At 45.2% G+C, this 23,849-nt stretch overlaps 1 protein-coding gene across 1 annotated transcript; it reads right to left on the reverse strand.

The window, feature by feature from the left end:
- Positions 1 to 14,357: 14,357 nt before the first annotated feature.
- On the reverse strand, positions 14,358 to 16,929 carry LOC309568157 (E3 ubiquitin-protein ligase NRDP1). The gene has a single exon (XM_082273777.1). It carries the CDS (start codon positions 16,783 to 16,785, stop codon positions 15,832 to 15,834), a length of 954 nt encoding a protein of 317 aa, XP_082129903.1. The 5' UTR covers positions 16,786 to 16,929; the 3' UTR covers positions 14,358 to 15,831.
- Positions 16,930 to 23,849: the final 6,920 nt, after the last annotated feature.

Here is a 23,849-nt window from a genome sequence, read left to right on the forward strand (position 1 = left end):
TGTACCGATACAGACTATCCCGCAATTTAATTTTTTACACTCAAACAGGGTGTATATTGAATAGCGGAATAGGACAAATTTTACAAAACGGTGTATCTCACACGTACAAACACCAACTAGGCCCCGGTTACAATTTTTTGTACCCTAAAGACAGGATGAGGAAGAGGAGTAGGAGGAGTTGGCAACAGGAGGCAAACTGAAGCGCCCTGCAATCCTCAGCGGTAGAAGGAGATGCGCCAAACAAATTTAAAAAGGTGTATCTCACATGTACCGATACAGACTATCCCGCAATTTAATTTTTTACACTCAAACAGGGTGTATATTGAATAGCGGAATAGGACAAATTTTACAAAACGGTGTATCTCACACGTACAAACACAATCTAGGCCCCGATTACAATTTTTTGTACCCTAAAGGCAGGATGAGGAGTAGGAGAAGTTCGGAACAGGCAGGAGGCAGACTGAAGCACCCTCAAATCCTCGGCAGTATGAGATGTGCCCCAAAAATTGGAAAGGTGTATTTCACACGTACCGACACAGACTATCCCGCAATTTAATTGATCCCCAAAGGTTTTTATTGAATAGCGGAATAGGAAATATGATCAAAAAAAGTGTATGTATCTCACACGTACAGAAGCACACTAGGCCCCAATTACTATTGTTTGTACCCCTAAAAGGCTGAATGGCAACAGGAGGCAAACTGAAGCGCCCTGCAATCTTCAGCGGTAGAAGGAGATGCGCCAAACAAATTTAAAAAGGTGTATCTCACATGTACCGATACAGACTATCCCGCAATTTAATTTTTTACACTCAAACAGGGTGTATATTGAATAGCGGAATAGGACAAATTTTACAAAACGGTGTATCTCACACGTACAAACACAATCTAGGCCCCGATTACAATTTTTTGTACCCTAAAGGCAGGATGAGGAGTAGGAGGAGTTCGGAACAGGCAGGAGGCAGACTGAAGCACCCTCAAATCCTCGGCAGTATGAGATGTGCCCCAAAAATTGGAAAGGTGTATTTCACACGTACCGATACAGACTATGCCGTAATTTAATTTTCTTACACTCCAAAAGGGTGTATATTGAATAGCGGAATAGGAAAAATGTTATAATACGGTGTATCTCACACGTACAAACACAGACTAGGCCCCGATTACAATTTTTTGTACCCTAAAGGCAGGATGAGGAAGAGGAGTAGGAGGAGTTGGGAACAGGAGGCAAACTGAAGCGCCCTGCAATCCTCGGCGGTAGAAGGAGATGCGCCAAACAAATTTAAAAAGGTGTATCTCACATGTACCGATACAGACTATCCCGCAATTTAATTTTTTACACTCAAACAGGGTGTATATTGAATAGCGGAATAGGACAAATTTTACAAAACGGTGTATCTCACACGTACAAACACCAACTAGGCCCCGGTTACAATTTTTTGTACCCTAAAGACAGGATGAGGAAGAGGAGTAGGAGGAGTTGGCAACAGGAGGCAAACTGAAGCGCCCTGCAATCCTCAGCGGTAGAAGGAGATGCGCCAAACAAATTTAAAAAGGTGTATCTCACATGTACCGATACAGACTATCCCGCAATTTAATTTTCTACACTCAAACAGGGTGTATATTGAATAGCGGAATAGGACAAATTTTACAAAACGGTGTATCTCACACGTACAAACACAATCTAGGCCCCGATTACAATTTTTTGTACCCTAAAGGCAGGATGAGGAGTAGGAGAAGTTCGGAACAGGCAGGAGGCAGACTGAAGCACTCTCAAATCCTCGGCAGTATGAGATGTGCCCCAAAAATTGGAAAGGTGTATTTCACACGTACCGACACAGACTATCCCGCAATTTAATTGATCCCCAAAGGTTTTTATTGAATAGCGGAATAGGAAATATGATCAAAAAAAGTGTATGTATCTCACACGTACAGAAGCACACTAGGCCCCAATTACTATTGTTTGTACCCCTAAAAGGCTGAATGAGGAGTAGGAGGAGTATGGAACAGGCAGCACCCTCAAATCTTCAGAAGTATGAGATGAACCCCAAAAACTTGGAAAGGTGGATCTCACACGTACCAACACAAACTATCCCGCAATTTAATTGATCCCCAAAGGTTTTTATTGAATAGCGGAATAGGAAATATGATCAAAAAAATTGTATGTATCTCACACGTACAAAACCACACTAGGCCCCAATTACTATTGTTTGTACCCCTAAAAAGCTGAATGAGGAGTAGGAGGAGTATGGAACAGGCAGCACCCTCAAATCTTCAGAAGTATGAGATGAACCCCAAAAACTTGGAAAGGTGGATCTCACACGTACCAACACAAACTATCCCGCAATTTAATTGATCCCCAAAGGTTTTTATTGAATAGCGGAATAGGAAATATGATCAAAAAAAGTGTATGTATCTCACACGTACAGAAGCACACTAGGCCCCAATTACTATTGTTTGTACCCCTAAAAGGCTGAATGAGGAGTAGGAGGAGTATGGAACAGGCAGCACCCTCAAATCTTCAGAAGTATGAGATGAACCCCAAAAACTTGGAAAGGTGGATCTCACACGTACCAACACAAACTATCCCGCAATTTAATTGATCCCCAAAGGTTTTTATTGAATAGCAGAATAGGAAATATGATCAAAAAAAGTGTATGTATCTCACACGTACAAAACCACACTAGGCCCCAATTACTATTGTTTGTACCCCTAAAAGGCTGAATGAGGAGTAGGAGGAGTATGGAACAGGCAGCACCCTCAAATCTTCAGAAGTATGAGATGAACCCCAAAAACTTGGAAAGGTGGATCTCACACGTACCAACACAAACTATCCCGCAATTTAATTGATCCCCAAAGGTTTTTATTGAATAGCGGAATAGGAAATATGATCAAAAAAAGTGTATGTATCTCACACGTACAAAACCACACTAGGCCCCAATTACTATTGTTTGTACCCCTAAAAGGCTGAATGAGGAGTAGGAGGAGTATGGAACAGGCAGCACCCTCAAATCTTCAGAAGTATGAGATGAACCCCAAAAACCCCCAAATATCATTCAGCTCTGCTGCAGGCCACAATTTAATTTTTTTTAACCCAAGGCTGTATATTGAATAGTGGAATAGAAAAAAAGTGTATGATTTCTGAAACCACTCAATATTAGCACATGTGAACTGAACACAGCAGTGTATGATCAGTCACTCAGCACAGCACAGCTGAAGGAAAAATGCTGCACACAGTGCCTGATAGAAAAATACTTTTCTCCCTCCTCCTCAGTGGGCAAAAAAGATTGTGTTCACTGCACCCCAAAAAGATTGTGTTCACTGCACCCCAAAAAGATTGTGTTCACTGCACCCCAAAAAGATTGTGTTCACTGCAGCCCACACACAGCAAAATGGATGTGGACCACTGACACCTGCCTATCTCCTATCCCACACCACACAGCAATATCGATTGTAGTTTGTAGAACACACTGACCCTAAAAATCAGCAGACTCTCTCCCTAAAAGGATTGATAAGATCATAGATCGGTCACTGCAAACCCCACCCCACACAGCAATATCGATTGTAGTTTGTAGAACACACTGTCTGACCCTAAAAATCTGCAGACTCTGTCCCTAAAAGGATTGCTACGATCGTAGATCGGTCACTGCAAACCCCACCCCACACAGCAATATCGATTGTAGTTTGTAGAACACACTGACCCTAAAAATCAGCAGACTCTCTCCCTAAAATGCCTACAACTCGCCCTGCCTAACACACTCCGACCTGTCCCTCAATTCTATCCGGACACAAATGTTTTTTTTTTTCCTGTCTGTCCCTAATCAGCAGCCAGCACCCCAAAAAGATTGTGTTCACTGTACCCCAAAAAGATTGTGTTCACTGCACCCCAAAAAGATTGTGTTTACTGCAGCCCAAAAAGATTGTGTTCACTGTACCCCAAAAAGATTGTGTTCACTGCACCCCAAAAAGATTGTGTTTACTGCAGCCCAAAAAGATTGTGTTCACTGCAGCCCACACACAGCAAAATGGATGTGGACCACTGAAACCTGCCTATCTCCTATCCCACACCACACAGCAATATCGATTGTAGTTTGTAGAACACACTGACCCTAAAAATCAGCAGACTCTCTCCCTAAAAGGATTGATAAGATCGTAGATCGGTCACTGCAAACCCCACCCCACACAGCAATATCGATTGTAGTTTGTAGAACACACTGACCCTAAAAATCAGCAGACTCTCTCCCTAAAAGGATTGCTAAGATCGTAGATCGGTCACTGCAAACCCCACCCCACACAGCAATATCGATTGTAGTTTGTAGAACACACTGACCCTAAAAATCAGCAGACTCTCTCCCTAAAATGCCTACAACTCGCCCTGCCTAACACACTCCGACCTGTCCCTCAATTCTATCCGGAAAAAAATGTTTTTTTTTTCCTGTCTGTCCCTAATCAGCAGGCAGCACGTTGATGTGTGCTCTCTCCCTGAACTAAACAGCAGAATGACGCCGCAGCGGCGCTGCCTCGAACTTATAAAGACTTGGTCACATGCTTCAGACGGCCAATCACAGCTACTGATACATTTGTAGGCATGGCTGGGATGGCTTAGGCACACCAGTTAAACGCTTGTTGATTGGCTGTTGAAAGCCTGCCATGAAAAGCGCGCCAAAGCATGCAAAACCCAGAAATAAAACGACCAAACACGGATTTTTACCCGAATATACAGTAAAGTTTTCGGGTCCGTGTTCGGGTAACAAAAATCCAATTATTCGGTACGAACACGAATAATACAGTCCGTGTTCGCTCAACCCTAGTCAGAACATGTCCAACTTGGAACCTATCTCTGCTCCTTCAAGCTTTAGTGACGGTCCCTTTCGAACCCTTGAAGGATTTAACAGAAAGACTACTCACACTGAAAACTTAATTTCTAGTGGCAGTGACGTCAGCTCGCAGAGTCAGTGAGTTGCAGGCTCTCTCAATTAGGGAGCCCTTTCTTATGATTTTTGAAGATAGAATAGTGTTAAAAACCGATCCAGTGTTTTTACCTAAGGTAGCTACTTCCTTTCATAGAGCACAGGATATTGTACTACCTACCTTTTGTAGTTCTCCAAATAATGAGAAAGAAAAGAATTTTAGTTTTTTGGATGTCAGAAGAACTCTTCTGGCCTTCCTGGAGGTGACTAAAACCTTTAGGAAGTGTGATACCCTATTTGTGCTTTTCACTGGTACACATAACGGTGACAAAGCTTCAAAAGCCACCATAGCTAGGTGGATAAGACAGACTATTACAGAAGCCTATACAGCAAAGAATGTGGTTCCACCATTTATCAACGCACATTCTTTTTTTTTTTTCAAATTCTTTATTAAACAGAACAATAAATACAAAGTGTGTACAGACAAAACAGGTGTACATCAAGATTTGGCAAATTGGACACATTAATACAGAACATGAATTGACCACATAGGACATTAAGCCCTTGAGAAAGGAGTAGCGTCCCCCGTGAGCTCTCCCCGCCCCCCAGTGTGGGCAAGGACAGCCCCGAAGGACCAACCATATTTAGATGTCAAGAATAACAGCATCGTCAGGCAACATTGAAAGGAGAATGTGGAGTAACCAAATTAATACTTGAGGAACGCACATCGCCATAGTGAAAATAGTTCCAGGATTTTTCAAGGTAGTAACAAAGAGGGAGAGGCATAAAGAGCCACAAAGGATAGGATAGAACTACAGACAAAGGAAAGGAGGGGGAGAGACTCCAGGAGGTGAGAACCCCTGGGAATAGGGAGGAGGGAGAAGGCTAAGGGGGGGGGGGGGAGAAAAGGATAGGAGAAGGGGTGAAGGAGTAGAGGGGGAACAGGAGCATCCTGCGCGGGCGACCCCTCGCGCGTTCATCCCATCAATCAAGCCGGGGGAGTGCTGAGATTCTGCCCTTCGTCAGAGAGAATGAACGCGTTCCAACAGGCCAAGGTTTTTATCAACGCACATTCAACAAGGGCCTTGTCCACGTCTTGGGCCGAAAGGGCTGGTGCCTCACCAGAGCAAATCTGTAAGGCAGCTACCTGGTCTAACTTTTTGACCTTTGTTAGACATTATCGCCTGGACCTCTTCTCTTCTCAGGAACAGGCGTTTGGTCAAAAGGTGCTCCAGGCAGTGGTCCCTCGCTAGACTGTTAAGTTTCTGGCTCATCGTCTCATGGGCTGTCCTGGAAGACGACTTGAGAAAAAAAAGAGTTAGACTTACCGGTAACTCCTTTTCTAGTAGTCTTCCAGGTTCCCACCCAGTGTTGTCTTGTATTATGTATATGTATATGTGTTTTACAGGATGTCCTACGGTTCTCGAGAATACTGAAGGTGAGGACTAGGGCGACGCCTTTTATTTGATTGGAATGTGTTTCCTGTCCTGGTAGGAGGAGCCCTAGGTCTCATGGGCTGTCCTGGAAGACTACTAGAAAAGGAGTTACCGGTAAGTCTAACTCAGCTTTTTTGAAAAATTGTCACTCTTTTTTTGTTTATAGCACAAAAATTAAAAATCGCACAGGTGATCGAATACCACCAAAAGAAAGCTCTGTTTGTGGGGAAAAAAAGGACGTCAATGTCATTTGGGTACAGCGTCGCACGGCCGCTCAATTGCCCGTTAAAGTCACGCAGTGCCGAATCGCAAAATAGGCCCTGGTCTTTGAGCAGCCAAATCCCCCGGGGCTTAAGTGGTTAAAAGAAAAAATAGGATTTAAGTTACCAGTTTTCAATATGGAAGGTTGTTCATAGGTTAACAATCTAAAATTGTTGAAAGATTATCATTTGTAGTAGAGGAAAAATTTATAAACAGTTAGTAGCAGGGAGGGTGGTGGGGTCTTTTTATCGCCACCTTTTATCAACTTTAGAGATTCTCCATTAGGTATTCTACCCAAAAAAAGAGCCTAATGAGTTTAGGTATATACATCATTTATCTTTTCCACAAGGTAGGTCTCTTAATGATCAGATAGATATGGAAAACTTTTCGGTTGAGTATGCATCCTTTGAGCAAGCCATTTGCCTATCTAGAGATCTACCGGTAGGTAAGCATTCATTATTGGCAAAGGCTGATATAAAATCTGTGTTCAGGCTGTTGCCCATTCATCTGAGCAGTTTTAACTCACTTGGTTTCAAATTGAAAGGAAAATATTACTTTGACAAATTCCTTCCAATGGGGTGTTCCCTGGTATGTTTTTACTTTGAAGCCTTTTCAACTTTTCTAGAATGAGTTTTGAAGTCGTTGACAGGATCAAGATATATATTACACTATTTAGATGATTTTTCTATTGTTGGGCCCAGCTGAGTCAAGCCAATGTAAAGGTTTATTACATTCATTTATGAGCCTGTGCGATAATTTTGGAATCCCGTTAGCTAAGGAAAAAACAGTTTACCCGACTGAGTGTTTGGAATTTATAGAATTTTCAATAGATACAAGGAATATGGAGTTCAGGCTTCCCAAAGACAAATTGGATATAATTTTTAACATTATTATTATTATTTTATTTAGAAGAAAGAGTGTTATGGAAGGAAATTCAACATTTTTTGGGATATTTAGCATTTGCGACACGGGTACTACCGATTGGTAGAATATATTCTTGGAGAATTTATTTGGCAATCGCAGGTTTTAAAAATCTATATTCGCATATCAGATTGATGCAGGACATGCGTGAAGATATGCGGATATGGACACAGTTTTTGGAGAACTTTAATGGTAGAGCAATAATGCAGCAAGACTTTATTCTGGATAGTCAATTTTGCTAATTTACAGACGCGGCAAGGTTCTTCCAGTTTTGCTGCAAAATTAAATAACAGTTGGTGTGCCGCAAAATGGCTGGAACATTGGAAAGAAAGAGATTTGTTAAGAAAATAAAGTTTTTGCAAGAACTTACCATAAAATTATTTTCTCTGAGTCCTCTGACAGTCGCAGCCCATTCAGTAAGCCTTCAAGAGTGGGTAATGGCACCCTCTGCAGGAGTAAGCTAGGCAGTGAAAGGATTAGCAAAAACTTTTACACTGAGACACACCTCTAGGGGGCCGTCCCTCAGACATTACCCAGACACACTTAGTACTGTTCTCCAGTTTCATAGCAAGCAGTAACGGAAGGCATCAACCCCAAAAAAAAGAACCAGAGGGACTGGGGCTGCGACTGTCAGAGGACTCAGATAAAATAGTTTTACGGTAAGTTCTTACAAAAACTCTATTCTCTCTTACGTCCTCTGACAGTCGCAGCCCGTTCAGTAAGCCTTCATGAGTGGGATGTCCCAAAGCAGTGCAGGTGTGAGGGGTGGGAAGACACAACCTACAGAAAAGGCAACGTGTCAACCAGGCCAGAGATAAAACTGAGCCAACAGTGCAAACAGAAGCTCAACAGGAGCTGTCCCAGAACAAAAAACACCCCAGAAAGAGACATAAAAACATGTCTCTTCAAACAACCGCCGCGCTCAAAACATTGTGGCCAAAGGAAGCATCCGAGGTTGCCATCACATTAAGTTTGTAGAATTTTGTGAAAGTGTGCACAGACGACCAGGTCGCCGGTTTGCACACCTGAGACACAGAAGCCTGATGGCGAAACGCCCAAGAGGCTCTGACAGCTCTAGTAGAATGTGCCCTCACAGGAAAAGGAGGCTCCTGACCCATTATTGAATAGGCCTGAACAATAGTCTGTCTGATCCATTTAGAAATGGTTGCAGCAGACGCAGCGAAAACCCTTCCGAGGCCCCTCGGGAAGGACAAACAGGGAATCAGACTTCCTAAAAGGCTCCATGGCAAACAGGTAAATTCCTATGGGATGCTTGGGGTTTGCACAAAGCGAAGGTAGAACAATATCTTCATTGAGATGGAAAGCAGACACCACCTTGGGGAGAAAAGACTGATTGGGTTGCAAGACCACTTTATCCCTATGAACAACCAGATAAGGTGACCGGCAAGACAGAGCCGCCAGTTCCGACACTCTGCGAGCAGAGGTGATAGCCACCAGAAAAAGCAACTTTCTGGGATAACACAGGCAGAGCTATTCTTCTGATGTTCTAAAAGGAAGGCCATTGTAAAATGGACAAAACCAAATTCAGGTCCCACGGAGGCAAAGGAGCCTTCCTCGGGGGAGCCAGATGATGCACCCCTTGAATAAAGGTGTGAATCAAGGAATTAGTCGCCAAGGGACGATGGAAGAAAATAGCGAAGGCCGACAACTGACCGTTGATCGTGGCCAGCGCTAAGCACTGATCCACACCTTTCTGCAGGAAGGCCAAAACCCTCGCCACCGAAAAGGAGCGTGAATGAAACCCTTGCGACTCACACCAAGCAATATAGGCCTTCCAGGTACGATGGTAAATCTTCCTAGAGGCAGCTTTCCGAGCCTTCAGTAAGGTAGGAATGACAGCATCCGAGAGACCCTTGTCTCTCAAGACTTGGCTTTCAACAGCCATGCCGTTAAAGCCAGAGACTGTAAAGCAGGATGGAAGATCGGCCCTTGAGCCAGTAGATCTTCTCTCAGCGGAAGCCGCCAGGGAGGCTCACTGACCATCTACACAAGGTCTGCGTACCAAGACTGTGGCCACCAGAATTACCTGCACTCGTTCCGACGCCAACCTGCAGAGGAACCTGGACAGCAGTTGAATCGGAGGGAAGGCATTAATCAGCCGATACTGGTGCCAGGGCACCACGAACGCGTCCGTGGCATCCGCCAGAGGATCGTGGATTCTGGCCACGAACCTACCTACCTTTTTGTTGAGACGGGACGCAAACAGATCCACGTCCGGTGTCTCCCACCAGGCACATAGGAGGCGAAACACCTACGGATGCAGGGACCATTCCTCCTGGTCCAAGGACTGGCGACTCAGATAGTCCGCTTGCCAGTTTTCCACTCCCGGAATGTGAACAGACGAAATCGCTGGAACGTCTCGGCCCAAGACAGGATCTCAGCCACCTCCTTGGCCGCCCGGGCACTCTTGGTGCCCCCTTGGTGATTGACGTAAGCCAGCGCCGTGGCGTTGTCCATCTGAACATGAACCGGGCGACCCTGTAGCCGAGTCGTCCAATGGAACAAGCAGAGCTTGATTACTCTGAGCTCCAAGACGTTTATAGGTAAGGAGGACTTCTCTGCCGACCACGTCCCCTGGGCACAAAGCGTGTCCAGAACTCCACCCCAGCCTGACAGGCTGGCATCCGTGGTGACCACCGTCCACAGTAGAGGCAGAAAAGATTTGCCTTGTGTCAGAGCGGGTGACAGGAGCCACCGCAAAAGGTCCTTCCTCATGAGGAGGCTCAAAGATATCCTCCTGTCCAACGACTGAGCCTTTCTCTCCCACCTGGCAAGAATCTCTTTTTTGCAGAGTTCTCGTGTGAAACTAAGCAAACGGAATGGCTTCGAAGGCCGAAACCATCAGACCCAAAGACCACATGCAGGCCCGTAGAGAGGAGAGATCGTTGTCCCTGAGGGACCTGATCTCGCCCTGCAGGGTCTGAAGTTTCCCCTCCGGGAGAAAAAACCTTTGCGTGAGCGGAGTCTAGGACCATCCCCAGGTAACCGAGATGAACTGATGGAGTCAGTGTCGACTTCTAAAAGTTGATGGTCCACCCGAACTCCTGGAGCGTCTGAACTGTGACCGTCAGATGGCTCGCCAGAGTGGAACACGAGCTCGTCCTCAACAGGAGGTCATCCAAATAACCGGGGACCGCAAACCACCTCATGCGCAGCAAAGCTAGCACTGGAGCCAAAACCTTGGTGAATATCCTGGGAGCCGAAGCGAGACCGAAGGGCAATGCCACAAATTGGAAATGCTCCTCTGCCACTGCGAATCGGAGATACCGCTGATGACTTTTGTAGATAGGAATGTGCAGATACGCATCCTTTAAGTCGATGGAGGCCAGAAAGTCCCCCGAACTCAACAATGCTACCACCGACTGGATGGATTCCATCCGGAACTTCTGCACCTGTACAAAGCGGTTCAGAGACTTGAGGTCCAGAATCGGACACACTTTTCCCTCTTTTCTGGGCACCGTGAACAGGTTGGAATAGAACCTGTGAAACCTGTTCTGCTGAGGGACAGTCACAAAAATGCCTTGGGCAAGAAGAGCTTGCAGTGGCCCCTTGAGATCTTTTAAACAATCAGGAGCCAGATGGAGATTTGATGGAAAGGACCCGCCTGCGGGGCGAGATCGAAATTCGATCTTGTACCTTGAACGAATCAGTTTGTGAACCCACCTGTCCCGAATTTGGGACAAGCAGGGTTCCTGAAAGTAATGCAGACGTCCCCCCACCCCTGAAACAGTGAGGGCGTCCCTTCAGGCAGAGGAAGACTGGACTGACCGGCCCTGGACTTCCCGAACCTTGGCTTCTTGTAAATGCCTGAGGCATTGAAGGACTTACCTTTTTCCTGTGCCCCTGAGGCACGAAAAGACCCACGGTGAGCTTTGAAAGAAGGACCCCGCCTAGAGCAGGGTGATTTTCCCTTAGAGGCTTGGGGCAAAAGGGTACTCTTACCACCCGTAAGACCTTTGATCAATTCATCTAAGGTATCTCCAAAAAGTCGATTACCCACATAAGGGACATCAGACACAGTCTTCTTGGAAGCGTGGTCAGCCGACCAGAATTTCAGCGAAATTATGCAGCGGATGGCGACCCCAACCGCAGATAACCTTGCGACCAAAGGAGCTTCGTTCACAGCCTGGGCCATCTGATCCACCAGGTCAAGGGCAGTCGGAGAGGCCGACTCCACCACTAAGGTGCGCCTAAGCATCTTGGACCATTTCGTGACATGGAAAAACCTGACCCGACTTCTGGGTTTTGCGGGACCCAAAGGACACTCGCTTACCTGACTGGGTGGGCTTATCATCAAGATTTAAAGTCTCCTTGATGGAGCTAATAAGTGCATCCACAACAGCGCGTTCCCGCGCTGCAGTGGAGGAGGACACCTCTTCCTCCTCATCAGAATGTGCGGTTTAGGACCCCTCAGGGGGGACGTTGTTCGTGGTAACCAAATTAGGCTCTGAGTCAGAAGACTGAGAGGGCATTGGCCGTTTTTGAGTAGTGCGTTCAGACATCGGCAGATCAACCTTGGATGCCAAGGTCACAAATGCAGCAGATAAGGAGGCCATGGAAGAGGATTTAGGAGTTCCTGAAGCCCCAACCAGGTGTGCGGGGAACTTGCTATCTTGGGACTCCATTTAGCAATAAAACATTTTTTTTAGGACACTTGCCCTTTAAATTGGAGGTTCCCGCGGTCCACACCGCAAATCTGCACCACCGGTGGAGACCACTTCAAAACTGACATAGTAAATGAGAAGGTAAAGTTTGCAGGGAACAGCCCGAAAAACAGCCAAAAATCAGCCCCATAGTGTCACAGTGTACTGTACCAGACCTCAAACACGCTGCTGCAGTGAAGGGAGAAGTGAAAAGGAGGTGACCTCACGCACTAGAGGCCGATCTATGCCCTGAGCCACAAAGTAATGGATGCTTATTAAAGGTAAATGAGAGGAAGCACTCGCAAAATGGTCGCTGTCCTTACTAGGGGGCCGCCCATAACAAAGATGGCACCCGAACTGGCGCCAAAGGACAGCAAATGGCTGCTGCCCACACAAGGAAGCCAGATAGCCTGCCCTCACCCAAAATGGCGGCCGATCGAACGGCGCCAAGTCAGCGCAAACCCAGGAAACTGCCCACCGCGGGGACACCTCAGAGACACCCCCAGACATGCAACAAGCCCCCACACCCCCCACCCAGGCAGTGTGCACCGCATAACTTGCCCAGTGGGGGCAGGGAGGTAAGGGCTGCCCAAAATGGTCAGGGAGGGGGACTCTACAGAGATCGCATTTTTCTGCCTTCCCCTAGGAGTGGGCCCACATAACACCCCCACAGACAACAGTCCCAGGGACAGGGGGGTAGCGTCACTCACAACACCATGGACCGTGGGCTCTGCTCCGATACGGAACACCTCCCACCCTGAGTGGGGGTGCCGTCAGCCAGGAATGGATGCTAGCAACACACGGGCCTTCCGGAGTTAAGACATCCTGGTGAAGATGGATTCTCCGCATGCTCGTCACCGTCCTCAGGGGCACTGTTGTGGTGAGGCCTTGGCGTACCCATGACCTGCGACGCTTGTTGGCAGACTGGGACACCATAAGGATTTATATTATCTAGTGTGAGGCCCAGCTCTGCTGTCGCTTGTAGTCCTCCAGGGTTCCCCCTTACTAACTAGCGATAGTGAGTGAGGAAAGAAGTAAAAGGAAAAAAACGTTTTTTTCAAAGAAAAAGACAAAAAAACTGAGACTTAGGTCCCAGCTGGGAAGACCTAGACCTACCTCGGACGCTAGGCAGTAAGAAAACTGGAGAACAGTACTAAGTGTGTCTGGGTAATGAAAGCCGGAAGGTGCGGATTGGTTTTCAAGGTCCTGTACGCGGCTAGACTGCCAAAAAGTCTCACACATGGGGTATCCCTGTACTCATGAGAAGCAGCAGAATGTATTTTGGGGTGTCATTTCACATATACCCATGGCATGTGTAAGCATTATATAATTTACTGACAACTTTGTGTAAAAAAACATAAGAAAAAAAAAAAAATAATTTTCCCAAAACTTGTGGCAAAATATAAACTATTCCATGGACTCACCATGCCTCTCAGCTAATAGCTTGGAGTGTCTACTTTGCAAAATGGAGTCATTTGGGGGGGTTTGTGCTATCTTGAAATTCCAGGGCCTATGAAACTGTGACAGATAGTGCAGAGGTAAAATAAGCAATTTACCCCATTAGAAAACCTGAAGATGGGGATTGGATTTCGGCATCCCGTACACAGTTAGGCTCCCAAAAAGTCTCACACATGTGGTATCCCTGTACTCAGGAGAAGCAGCAGAATGTATTTTGGGGTGTCATTTCACATATACCCATGGCATGCGTGAGCAATCTATCATTTACTGACAACTTTCTGTAAAAAAAAAACCAAAAAAAAAAACAAATTGTCACCTTCCCGAAACTTAGGGCAAAATATAAAATACTCCATGGACTCAATATGCCTCTCAGCAAATAGCTTTGGGTGTCTACTTTTCAAAAAGGGGTAATTTGGGGGGTGTTTGAACTGTCCCGGCATTTTATGCTTAATCTCAGCCACACATCACCCACTCTTCTAACCACTTGAAAACCAAGCCTTTTCTGTGACTTTTTGTTTACATGAAAAAAAAATTTTTTTTTTACTAGAAAATTACTTTGAACCCCCAAACATTATATATTTCTTTAAAGCAGAGGCCCTATAGAACAAAATGGTGAATGTTGCAAATTTTTTTGTCACACGGTATTTTCGCACAGATTTTCCAAAGGCAATTTCTGCAAAAAAATACATTTTTTTTTTTTTTTTTTTTGTACTTTATGTTTTATGTATATTAAAATAGACAAAGGAACCATACATACAAAAATCAAAGACACATATTAAAAAAAAAAAATACTGAAGCACAAATATTGAACAGAACCGGAAAACAAAAATACATATAAAGCTTTTGCAACATCAACAAGAAAATAAAGACCGGTGGTACTGGAACAGAGAACAAGCAGTGCTCTGCATGACCTTCAAGTTTTTTTTTTTCTCTTTACACACAAGAAAAGGCACCACTGAGGTGTAAATCTCTGCAACAATTTGTTGAAAACTGTTTACATGCCAACCCTCAAATGTAGTCAGTATGCAGATATGACCTGTAGTATTGAAAGTATAACTAAAATACTGCAATCTCTCTTCCACTGTCAAATTAACATTAAAACCTTCTCAACTCTTGCAGAATGTGATAAATTTAACATGCACGCTTGACATAAAAAAAGTGAAACTAAAGTTATGAAAAAAAGGATACACAAAATAAAAAGCTTTGAAGTCAAGAAGAATGTTGCACCAAAGTCCACTGCATGAATAAATGCTCGTTTGGTGCACAGATTAGATAAAACAAAACAAATCATTATTACACTTCTGTACAAGCACCTCAAATAAGTGCATCATCCCTTGCGTAGAAGAAAAAAAAAAAATCAAGTTCATAACCCACAACATACTCTAATAGATGTCCACAGTTTTATTGTTTGTCATTCACCCAATGAAGACTGAATATGGAAGATTGGAGTGTTGCGTCTGATCACATTGAATCATGAAAACGGCTTGAACACAACATATGTTTAGAGTGTAGTATGTTTGGAGTGTAGTATGATCGCTGCTTTGTCTGCTGCTTATTCATATTTTATTGTGACACTGGCCACACCAGAACAAAAATGAAAATCTAACATTAGTGCCAAGTAAAAGAGGGATTAATAAAAAAATATCCAATTTTTCTTCTAGCCTTCTTGCACAAATGATCCCTGCCAGATCAGGTTCTAGTGGGTCTGCACAAGTCCCAATTCAAGTTGTAGATGCCAGTGATTTAAGAGGGTGCCTCAGCACCCCTGACTTACAAATGCCCATAAATCTTGCACAATGCCCCTTGTAGTGTCTTCGGTTAGTCTTTTCTCTCTAGTTTTTGCAATATTGTTGAAGACTGCTCCCTTCTCCTGAGGAACTAGTAATCGTACATCCAGCCAACATAAAGCAGAAGGTAAGAAATTAACATGACTTTGGACTGGGTTTGCTTGTGCTGGAAGCTTGGCCATAGTGCACTATGGGGGAAACTAAAAGCTAATAAAGCTTAGCTTGAGTCTTTACCAAAGAAAAAAACACAACAATGGCAAGTCATCACACAGTACTCAACTAGTAGGCACCAGTGGCAAGAGCAGGGTCTGGAGACTTAGCATTTCAAATGTTATCTCAGGTAACAGGATGGAGCACATGGAGAAGCAAAACAAGTGTGTATACAGTTGCCAAAGTGCATTTATATTTCCTCCACACCGTGAGCAAAGATCATAACCAGGCCAGGCTCCAGTACCATGTCCTCTCCCATATGTTGGTTCTCACAGGCCATCACCACAACAGCCTGCTTTCCTGGAATCCGCTTTGCCACGTAGTTCTCGTAATACCTTCGGTTCATCTGTCGTGTCTCAAGTGTTGCCAGGCCCTGTGGCCAGTTGCGCTCATGGGCATTTTCTATGAGCTCATTCACTATAGATGCTGGGCAACCACTTTCCACTAGTGAGCGTTTGATGACTGCTTGTAACACAGCATCTGGCGTTGAGATCATTCCACCCCACCGAGTCACGCGTGCAGGTTGTAAAGAGTTTACCCACTCAAGAATTTCATTATACTCTATTGTTTCCTCCAAGTTCTGAAGATTAGGGTTGGCACTGCGGATTGCTCTCATATATGCCTTTAGTAGCTGGATGTCTCGTTTCTGTTCAGCCAGCTGATGCTTGTTTTCAGCTGCTGCCTTTTCTAGTTCCCCTATACGTGTTTGTTGCTGCTGAACCACAGAACGTAGATGTTTTATGCAGTTGTGGTTTGGTAGTTCATCTTTGGGCATTTCTAGGCCACATCCCTGCTCACATGTTACTGGTCGCTTTGGATTGTGTTCACAGTCGTTAAGATGAGACATGAGGTTATCAAGTCGCACAATTGTGGTACAGCCAAAAACTGCGTTGTCACAAGTAATCTGTAATTTGGAGAGCATATTCCGCATGATGCGGGGGACTGGACGGAGATGAGCTACCGTTACAACACTGCGGTCCACAGGACAGGTCTGCTGCTGGGAGAACCACTGTGTAATGCAGGCATTGCAAAAGGCGTGTTCACAATGAGGAGCTTGGACTGGCTCCTCCAAAACCCCACTGCATATGGGGCAGATAAGATCTTCGTCCACATCACCCTGAAAGCGTGTTACATCATACCCCATCGCTCATCACTGACACTGAACACGTGCCCAACCCCGACCCCAGTGGAGCGGACGCCGCCTCTCCCGGGGCAGGGAGCCTACGGACCCCGGACGCTCCGTCTCTCCGCTCCCCCTGACAGGCGCTGACGCCACCACCGGTCTCACAGCTCTCCATTTTTTTAAATTTAAAGCACAAACATACTATATAATTCCAAATTGTTTGGAAAAATTTAAAAGATGATCTTATGCCGAGTATATAGCTACCAAACATGACATGCTTTAAAAATTGTGCACGCCTGTGCAGCGGCAACAAACTATGTACATTTTTAAAAGCCTTTAAAAGTCTTTACAGGTTACCACTTTAGACTTACAGAGGATGTCTACTGCAAGAATTACTGCCCTTGACTTGGCGTTCGCGGCGATACCTCACATGCATGCTGCAATTGCGGTTTACATATGACACTAGACCAACGCTTGCGTGCACCTTTGCGCGCAAGCACGGGGGGACAGGAGGGGCTTGATTTTTTTTTTTATTTATTTTGCTTTTTTATATTATTTTGACACCTTTCCTTTAATTTTTTTTTTTTTTTTTTAATAATTTTTTATGTTATCACAGTGAATTTAAATATCCCCTATGATAGCAATCTGTAGTGACAGGTACTCTTTTTAAAAAAAAATTGGGTTCTTTTAGACTAGCTTTTTCCTCTGACCTTAACGCATCTGACCACACCAAAATTGGTGTGATAAAATACTTTCCCAATGGCGCTGTTTACAGAAGTCATAAAATGCTCGTAGCTTCCGGTATCTTAGACCATAGAGATGATTGGAGCCATTCTCATCTCCACTCAGCTCTATGGTTAGATAATTGAACCACCGGCTGCATCTCGGGTTAACCAATAGGACAGGAGAGCCCGAGAAAATCCACCGAAGGCGGCGGGAGTCCCCTCCCACTGCATGTAAAAGCAGTCTAGCGGCCAATTATCTGCTAGGATTGCTTTTACATGTAAGCCGACCGCTGGCTGTAAAAAATGATACCAAGATGATGCCTAAATCTGCAGGCATCATCCTCCAGAATGCATTGCATATGAAAGTGCACGTAGTATTGAATCCTGCCAGTAAGAAAGGTTTTGTGTCTGAGAGTGATAATGCTTTATCCCATGATGACCTGAGGTAGTCTTTAGAATTGGAGTGCAGGATGGCTTGGATGGGTCGGTACAACTGGGAGAGCTTTAAGGGGGTTTGCAGCGGGAGGGAATCCAACGGGTCAGGGGCAAAGCGTCCTTGTTTCGTTGAGCATAGTGAGTACGTGAAGGCATGAAGTTGATGCACATATAGATAATGAGCCGGGGGAAGTCCATATATTACTTGAAGGGAGTTGAATGAGAGCGGTGATCCAGAAGTGGGGTCATAGAGTTGGGCCAAGAATTTTAGGCCATGAGACGCCCAAGAGGAGTATATGTGTTCCTGACGAAGGTGAGTATGGGTAGGATGTCCACTGATGGGGAGAAGTTGGGATATGTGTTGAGGGAGTCCCAATTTCTTACGGAATTCCTTCCAGGCAGCCCAAGTGTCTCTAAGAAGAATATGTTGATGTAAAGACAATGGCAGATCACTCAATTTACAATGCAGAATAGCTGCAAGAGTATAGGGTTTGACTATTTGTTCTTCAAGTAGATATACAGTCTGATGTCTGGAAGGTTCATGCCACCCCTCAGTCTGGGAGGATATAATTTGTGAAGGGCAATACGTGATTTCTTGGAGGACCACAGAAAATTAGTAAGAGACTTCCGAAATGTGGTTAGGTCTTTATGTTTGATGAGTAGGGGTAGGGTCTGGAGCACATACAGTAATTTAGAGAAAGAGACCATTTTATACCGATGGCATCTGCCAATGAGGGAGAGAGGGAGTTTGGACCAATGGGCTAGCTCTTTGGTGAGTTTGGTGATGAGTGGAGTGTAGTTTAGGTGGTATAAGGAGGACGGAGTCCTGCCAATCAGGATTCCCAAGTATTTGATGTGAGTTTTGGCTATTGGGAAGGGAGAGGAGATTGACCAGTGGGGAGGGTGTGGGGTGCTCAGTGGAAGTATCTCACTTTTAGTGTAATTGATCCGAAGACCAGATCATAGTCTGAATCTATTGAATATTTTTTTAACCATACCGACATCCTGTGTGGGATTAGATGTGAAAAGTAAAATACCATCGGTGAAGAGGACAGAGCGGATTTCCTCGTGGCCGATCCATACACCTGTGAGGGGGGCACGAAGTGCAAGGAATCTGGAGAGAGGTTCCAGGGCCAAATTAAAAAGGAGAGGAGAAAGGGGGCAGCCTTGACGGGTGCCTTTGTGAAGGGGGATATCGCTTGACAGGAGATTGGAGGTGACTACTTTTGCAGTGGGCGATTTATACATGGCAGTAATAAGATGTAAAAAGGGGCCTGAGAAACCAAATTTTTGAAGGGTGAGGTGGAGCCAATGGAAACTGACATTATCAAAAGCCTTCTCAGCGTCTAATGTGAGAATACCAATGTCAGAGTGTGGTTGGGTTTGTTGTGGGGATAACAACGCCAAGACTGATGTTAGCAGTAGCTGAATGTCCTTTAGTAAAACATGATTGGGAGGGATGTAGGAGTGTGGGCATGATGTGTGTGTGCGAGGCAGTTGGCTATGATTTTAGATAATAATTTGGCATCTAGGTTGATCAGGGAAATCGGACGATATAAGCTTGGCTCGGAGGGGTCTTTACCCGGCTTGGGTATGAGCTTAATATAGGCTTGGGCACCTGTAGGGATATAGCTGCCACCATCCAAAATATGTTGGATGGTAAGCAGAGTGGGGGAGAGGATGTCTTTGGTCAATTTAAAGAACTCTGAGGAAAACCCATCCGGACCTGGGGCTTTTCCAGAGGATAATGAGGTTATGGCGGTAAGAACTTCGGTAATGGCAATGGGGGCATTGAGTTGGGATAGTTGGGAATCCGAGACCGTGGGCAGAGTTACTTCCCGGAGAAAGCTGTGGGCTTCTGTCTCATCAATAGGGTCAGGACCATATAAAGCAGCATAAAAACATTCCATAATCAGATTCACTCCCTCCGGAGTGGAGATCAAGGTACCCGTGGAATCTTTTAAGGATTTCATGGGGGTGGAAGTATGTGGTCCCTTACAAAGGCGAGCCAATAGTTTGCCCGACTTGTTTCCGAATTTATGAAACTGAATGTCTTGTACAGACTTGTGGAACTTGTGGCCAGTGCCCATTTGTTGAAATTATGTTTTGCTTCTTTCCATTGAGCCACATGGTGGGAAGAGTGCCGCTGCTGGAGACGGGAGTGTGCAGACTGAAGCGCAGCGCTGTCCGTTTTATAACCAACCGCTGCCTTCTTCTTGTAGGCTGAGGCAAATGCAATAATTCATCCTCTCAGGACTGCTTTGCCCGTCTCCCACAGCAGCACCGGATCTTCAGCATGTTGGGCATTGTCTATCAAGAAATTATTCCATGTTTCAGCTAAAGTAGTAGTAATGTAGTTCGGCATTGTCTGCTAAATTGGAGGGAAAACGCCAGGGCTTGAAGGTAGATGTCGGGGTGGAGAGGGTGAGAAGGACCAATAACGGAGAATGATCTGAGATGACCAAGTCATTAATTTCCGGGGTGTGTAGGGAGTGAAGTATGGGTGAGTTCCCGAAGAAGTAGTCTATTCGTGAGAACGAATCATGGGGGAGGGGGGGGGGAATAATATGTATATGTTTTGTCAATGGGATTGGCCAGGCGCCAGACATAAGTAAGGTGAAGACTATCCGCAAAATTTGGAAGGTGGGAGGAGGACGTAGCATGTATTAAGCATGAATTGGGGGTACGTATCGACCTATCTGTCAGTGCGTTCATCACCGCATTAAAATCGCCCCCTAGAAGGACCGGCAAGTGGATATGTGGGGCTAGCAGCCCAGTCAGGCTTTGAAAAAATTGTGCTGAGGAGGGGGTGGGGGCATATACATTGGCTAAGATGAAGTCAGAGTTAGTGGTCAGGTTAAGCATCTGAATTTTGCCTTCGTTATCTGAATATAAAGGGGGGATATCTAAAGTTACTCGTTTATGGGTCAGTATGAGAATGCTGGCCTTGCCCTTGGGGGAAGCTGAGCCAAAGACCCAGCCCACCCACAGCTTTTTCATACGATCCATATCAGTCTGGGTGAGGTGGGATTCCTGGAGCAATGCTATATCAGTGTCTAAGCGTCGTAGATGACGTAACACAGCCATTCGTTTATGGGGATAACGGAGACCCTTAACGTTCCAGGAAACTATTTTCAAATCAAGGGGGATCAAATAAGGGGAATAGTCTTGCAGGCAGGTATAAGCATAATAAGCAAATGGCATATCACTCGGATAAAACAATATAAGGGAAAGGGGAAAAACACAGGGATGGCAAGAAGGAGGAGAGCGTGTAGGGGGTGAGTTTCAACCCATCTACATTCCAGGGAGCCCGGAATGAAGAGGGGCGAAACAAACAAAAAAATAAAGGTAAAACAGAAACATACCAAAACAATTGTAGACTTCTCTTTTTTCCGCATGAAGCCTAAACCTCCGACAGTGTTACCATATGGTAGCTGGTTCTGCTCGCCTCTGCCTCAGGAAAGGAGCGCTGCAGAGTAGGAAATAGAAGATGTTCCAAGGAGAGCAACCCCCATAGGAGATGCGAAAGGAATCAGTGACCCTGGCAAAGCTGTATGGATAGATATAACAAATAAAAACAGGCATAAACATGATAACAAAACGCCTCAAATCATAAAAAGAAAAATGGCCTGTCTTTGCTAAAGGCCCTTGTAGGCACAACATAGTGCGGGGAGCAACGTTCAGTAGGATACTGGGCAGGTAGTCGTGACGCTACCAAATGACATTTAAAACCGCATGTCAATACGGGCCCAGGGTACAACTTTTGTGGCTTGAGTATAGACGTCAACTTTAGCGAAGCTTGTCCCTGTAGGAAGAATTTGGTGATTCTTTACGATGGCTGCGGAGATCTCTATGAGAAGGGGAGGCTGAGGGAGCAGCAGGCGGGTGCGTATCCATAGACAAATGTAGGTGGGATTTTTTTTTGTTTTTTTTTTTTCATGCAGCCTGTGGGCCGAACTAAAAAAAAAAAGATAACCTAACAGAAATCACCACAGGAATATTGTGTCGTATTACACACCATTAACCGCCCAACAGCCAAACCCACTGATTTAATGGTGGATATACATCTGTTCTGTCTCAGCATCGATTGTACCTGTGACCCTCTTGTAGACCTCCAGTCTGTAAGTGTGTGCAGCAGGTTGAATGATGGCTTCAACAGATAGTTTATTCAATGAATAAAGACTCCAGAGGTGTTCTCCAATGCTTCTTTATGCTTCAAGTTAGCAAAGACATAAACATAGAGGCTTTTCCATAGGTAAATTTACAATGAAGTTACACAGCTTCCTCACTCTGCAGTCTCCTCATAACAACTAAACAAAATGGCAGTTACAGCAGGAAAATGGAGGATGGGAGAAACCATCTAGCCAGAAACAGCAGGGGTGCAAGGAAGATACCAATAACATAGCATAACATAACATGTAATAACAACTGCTAGACAGTTAAAGCTGCGTGGCAGCACACTCCCCGCCTGGTATCGTGAGATACCACTACACAATTATTTTCCATAAACATACAATTAACATTGCATACAGTAGAATGCTATGTAGCCCTCTCCTCTAAGCTAACTATGCTAGAGGTCTAAGTGACTCCTACACATAACACTGAATCAGAATTTTTTGGAAGCAGGCATAATTAGGACTGTCTCAGTGACTGGTCTCAGGAAGGTTTTTGGGCTCCCGTCCTTTACAATCCTGACTTCCACACTTCGGACCTTTCCATCATCACTAGCAATGGCCTTTGAAATAACTCCAACTGGCCACTGGATCCGATTGGTTTGCTTTTCTTTTAGAAGAACCAGGTCCCCTTCCTTTAAGTTAGGCTTCTGGGTTTGCCACTTTTTACGTCCTTGAAGAAGTGTGAGGTATTCCCTCCTCCATCTGTCCCAGAAACAATCTGCAAGGTATTGAGCGTATCTCCATTGACGTTTATATATGTCCTTTTCATCAAAGATGCTCTTTGGCACTGGGGTCTGTCCAATTTTCCGGCTCAATAATGCAGCTGGAGTTAAAACAGTAGGACATTCTGGGTCTGTAGATACAGCGGTCAACGGTCTTGAGTTGATTATTGCTGCGACCTCAGCAAGGAATGTAGTAAGTACTTCATGGGTAAGACGTGAAGAACTCACATCAAGCAACATAGAATCCAGTATGCGCCTTGCCATCCCAATCATACGTTCCCATGCTCCGCCCATGTGTGAAGCGTGTGGTGGGTTGAATTTCCACAGGTTTGTAGTGGCGGAGAAGGTGGCCCTTGGAGGTGGCTCTGTCTGAGAAGCTCGCTCCCGCAGGGGTTTGTTAATGCTCTGGGACGCTCTCTCGCTATAATTGAACTGGTTGGTCAGTTTTCTCTCCTTCTTGTTCCTGGATGGTACTTCCTCACCTTCTGTCCATTCTTCACTAGCCTGAGTGTCAGACTTCCCATCTGTATCTTTGTCTCCCGGCTCTGTGGAGTCGTTGGTCTGAGTCTCTTCAATGACTCGCAACTTCGCCATCTGTCGCCGCGCTTCATCAGAGTCTTTGTGTGACATGTTTTCATCCAGGAAGAAGCGTACGGCCAGCTGGTCCACGATGCTAATGGGTTTGTAGGCCCGTTCATTAAAACTGTACCTCACAATGTTCTGGGGGGCATGAGGGTTGTTTGCAGTCAGGATACGAGTGAATTCCTCCTTAAGTTCAGCGTCGCTGAGTTCCAGCTGGTCCGGAGGCTTAACCAGAGTCTTGGCCTGCATCCATTCATCAGCTCCATCCCCCATATCTGTGGAGTCATCTTCATCCTCCAAATTTCTTCTTGAGCAGATGTTGGAACTCAATGCTACAACTTCAGGCCGGATTTCCGGATCAGTATCTGGATCCTCCAAGTGGAAATCGATAATTTCTTCTGAGTTTGTAGAAGACTGGTCCATTAAAAACTTGGGTCCTGAAAACC

This window comes from Pelophylax lessonae (genome assembly GCF_965119305.1).
Source record: "Pelophylax lessonae genome assembly, chromosome: 1".
Taxonomy (NCBI): domain Eukaryota; kingdom Metazoa; phylum Chordata; class Amphibia; order Anura; family Ranidae; genus Pelophylax; species Pelophylax lessonae.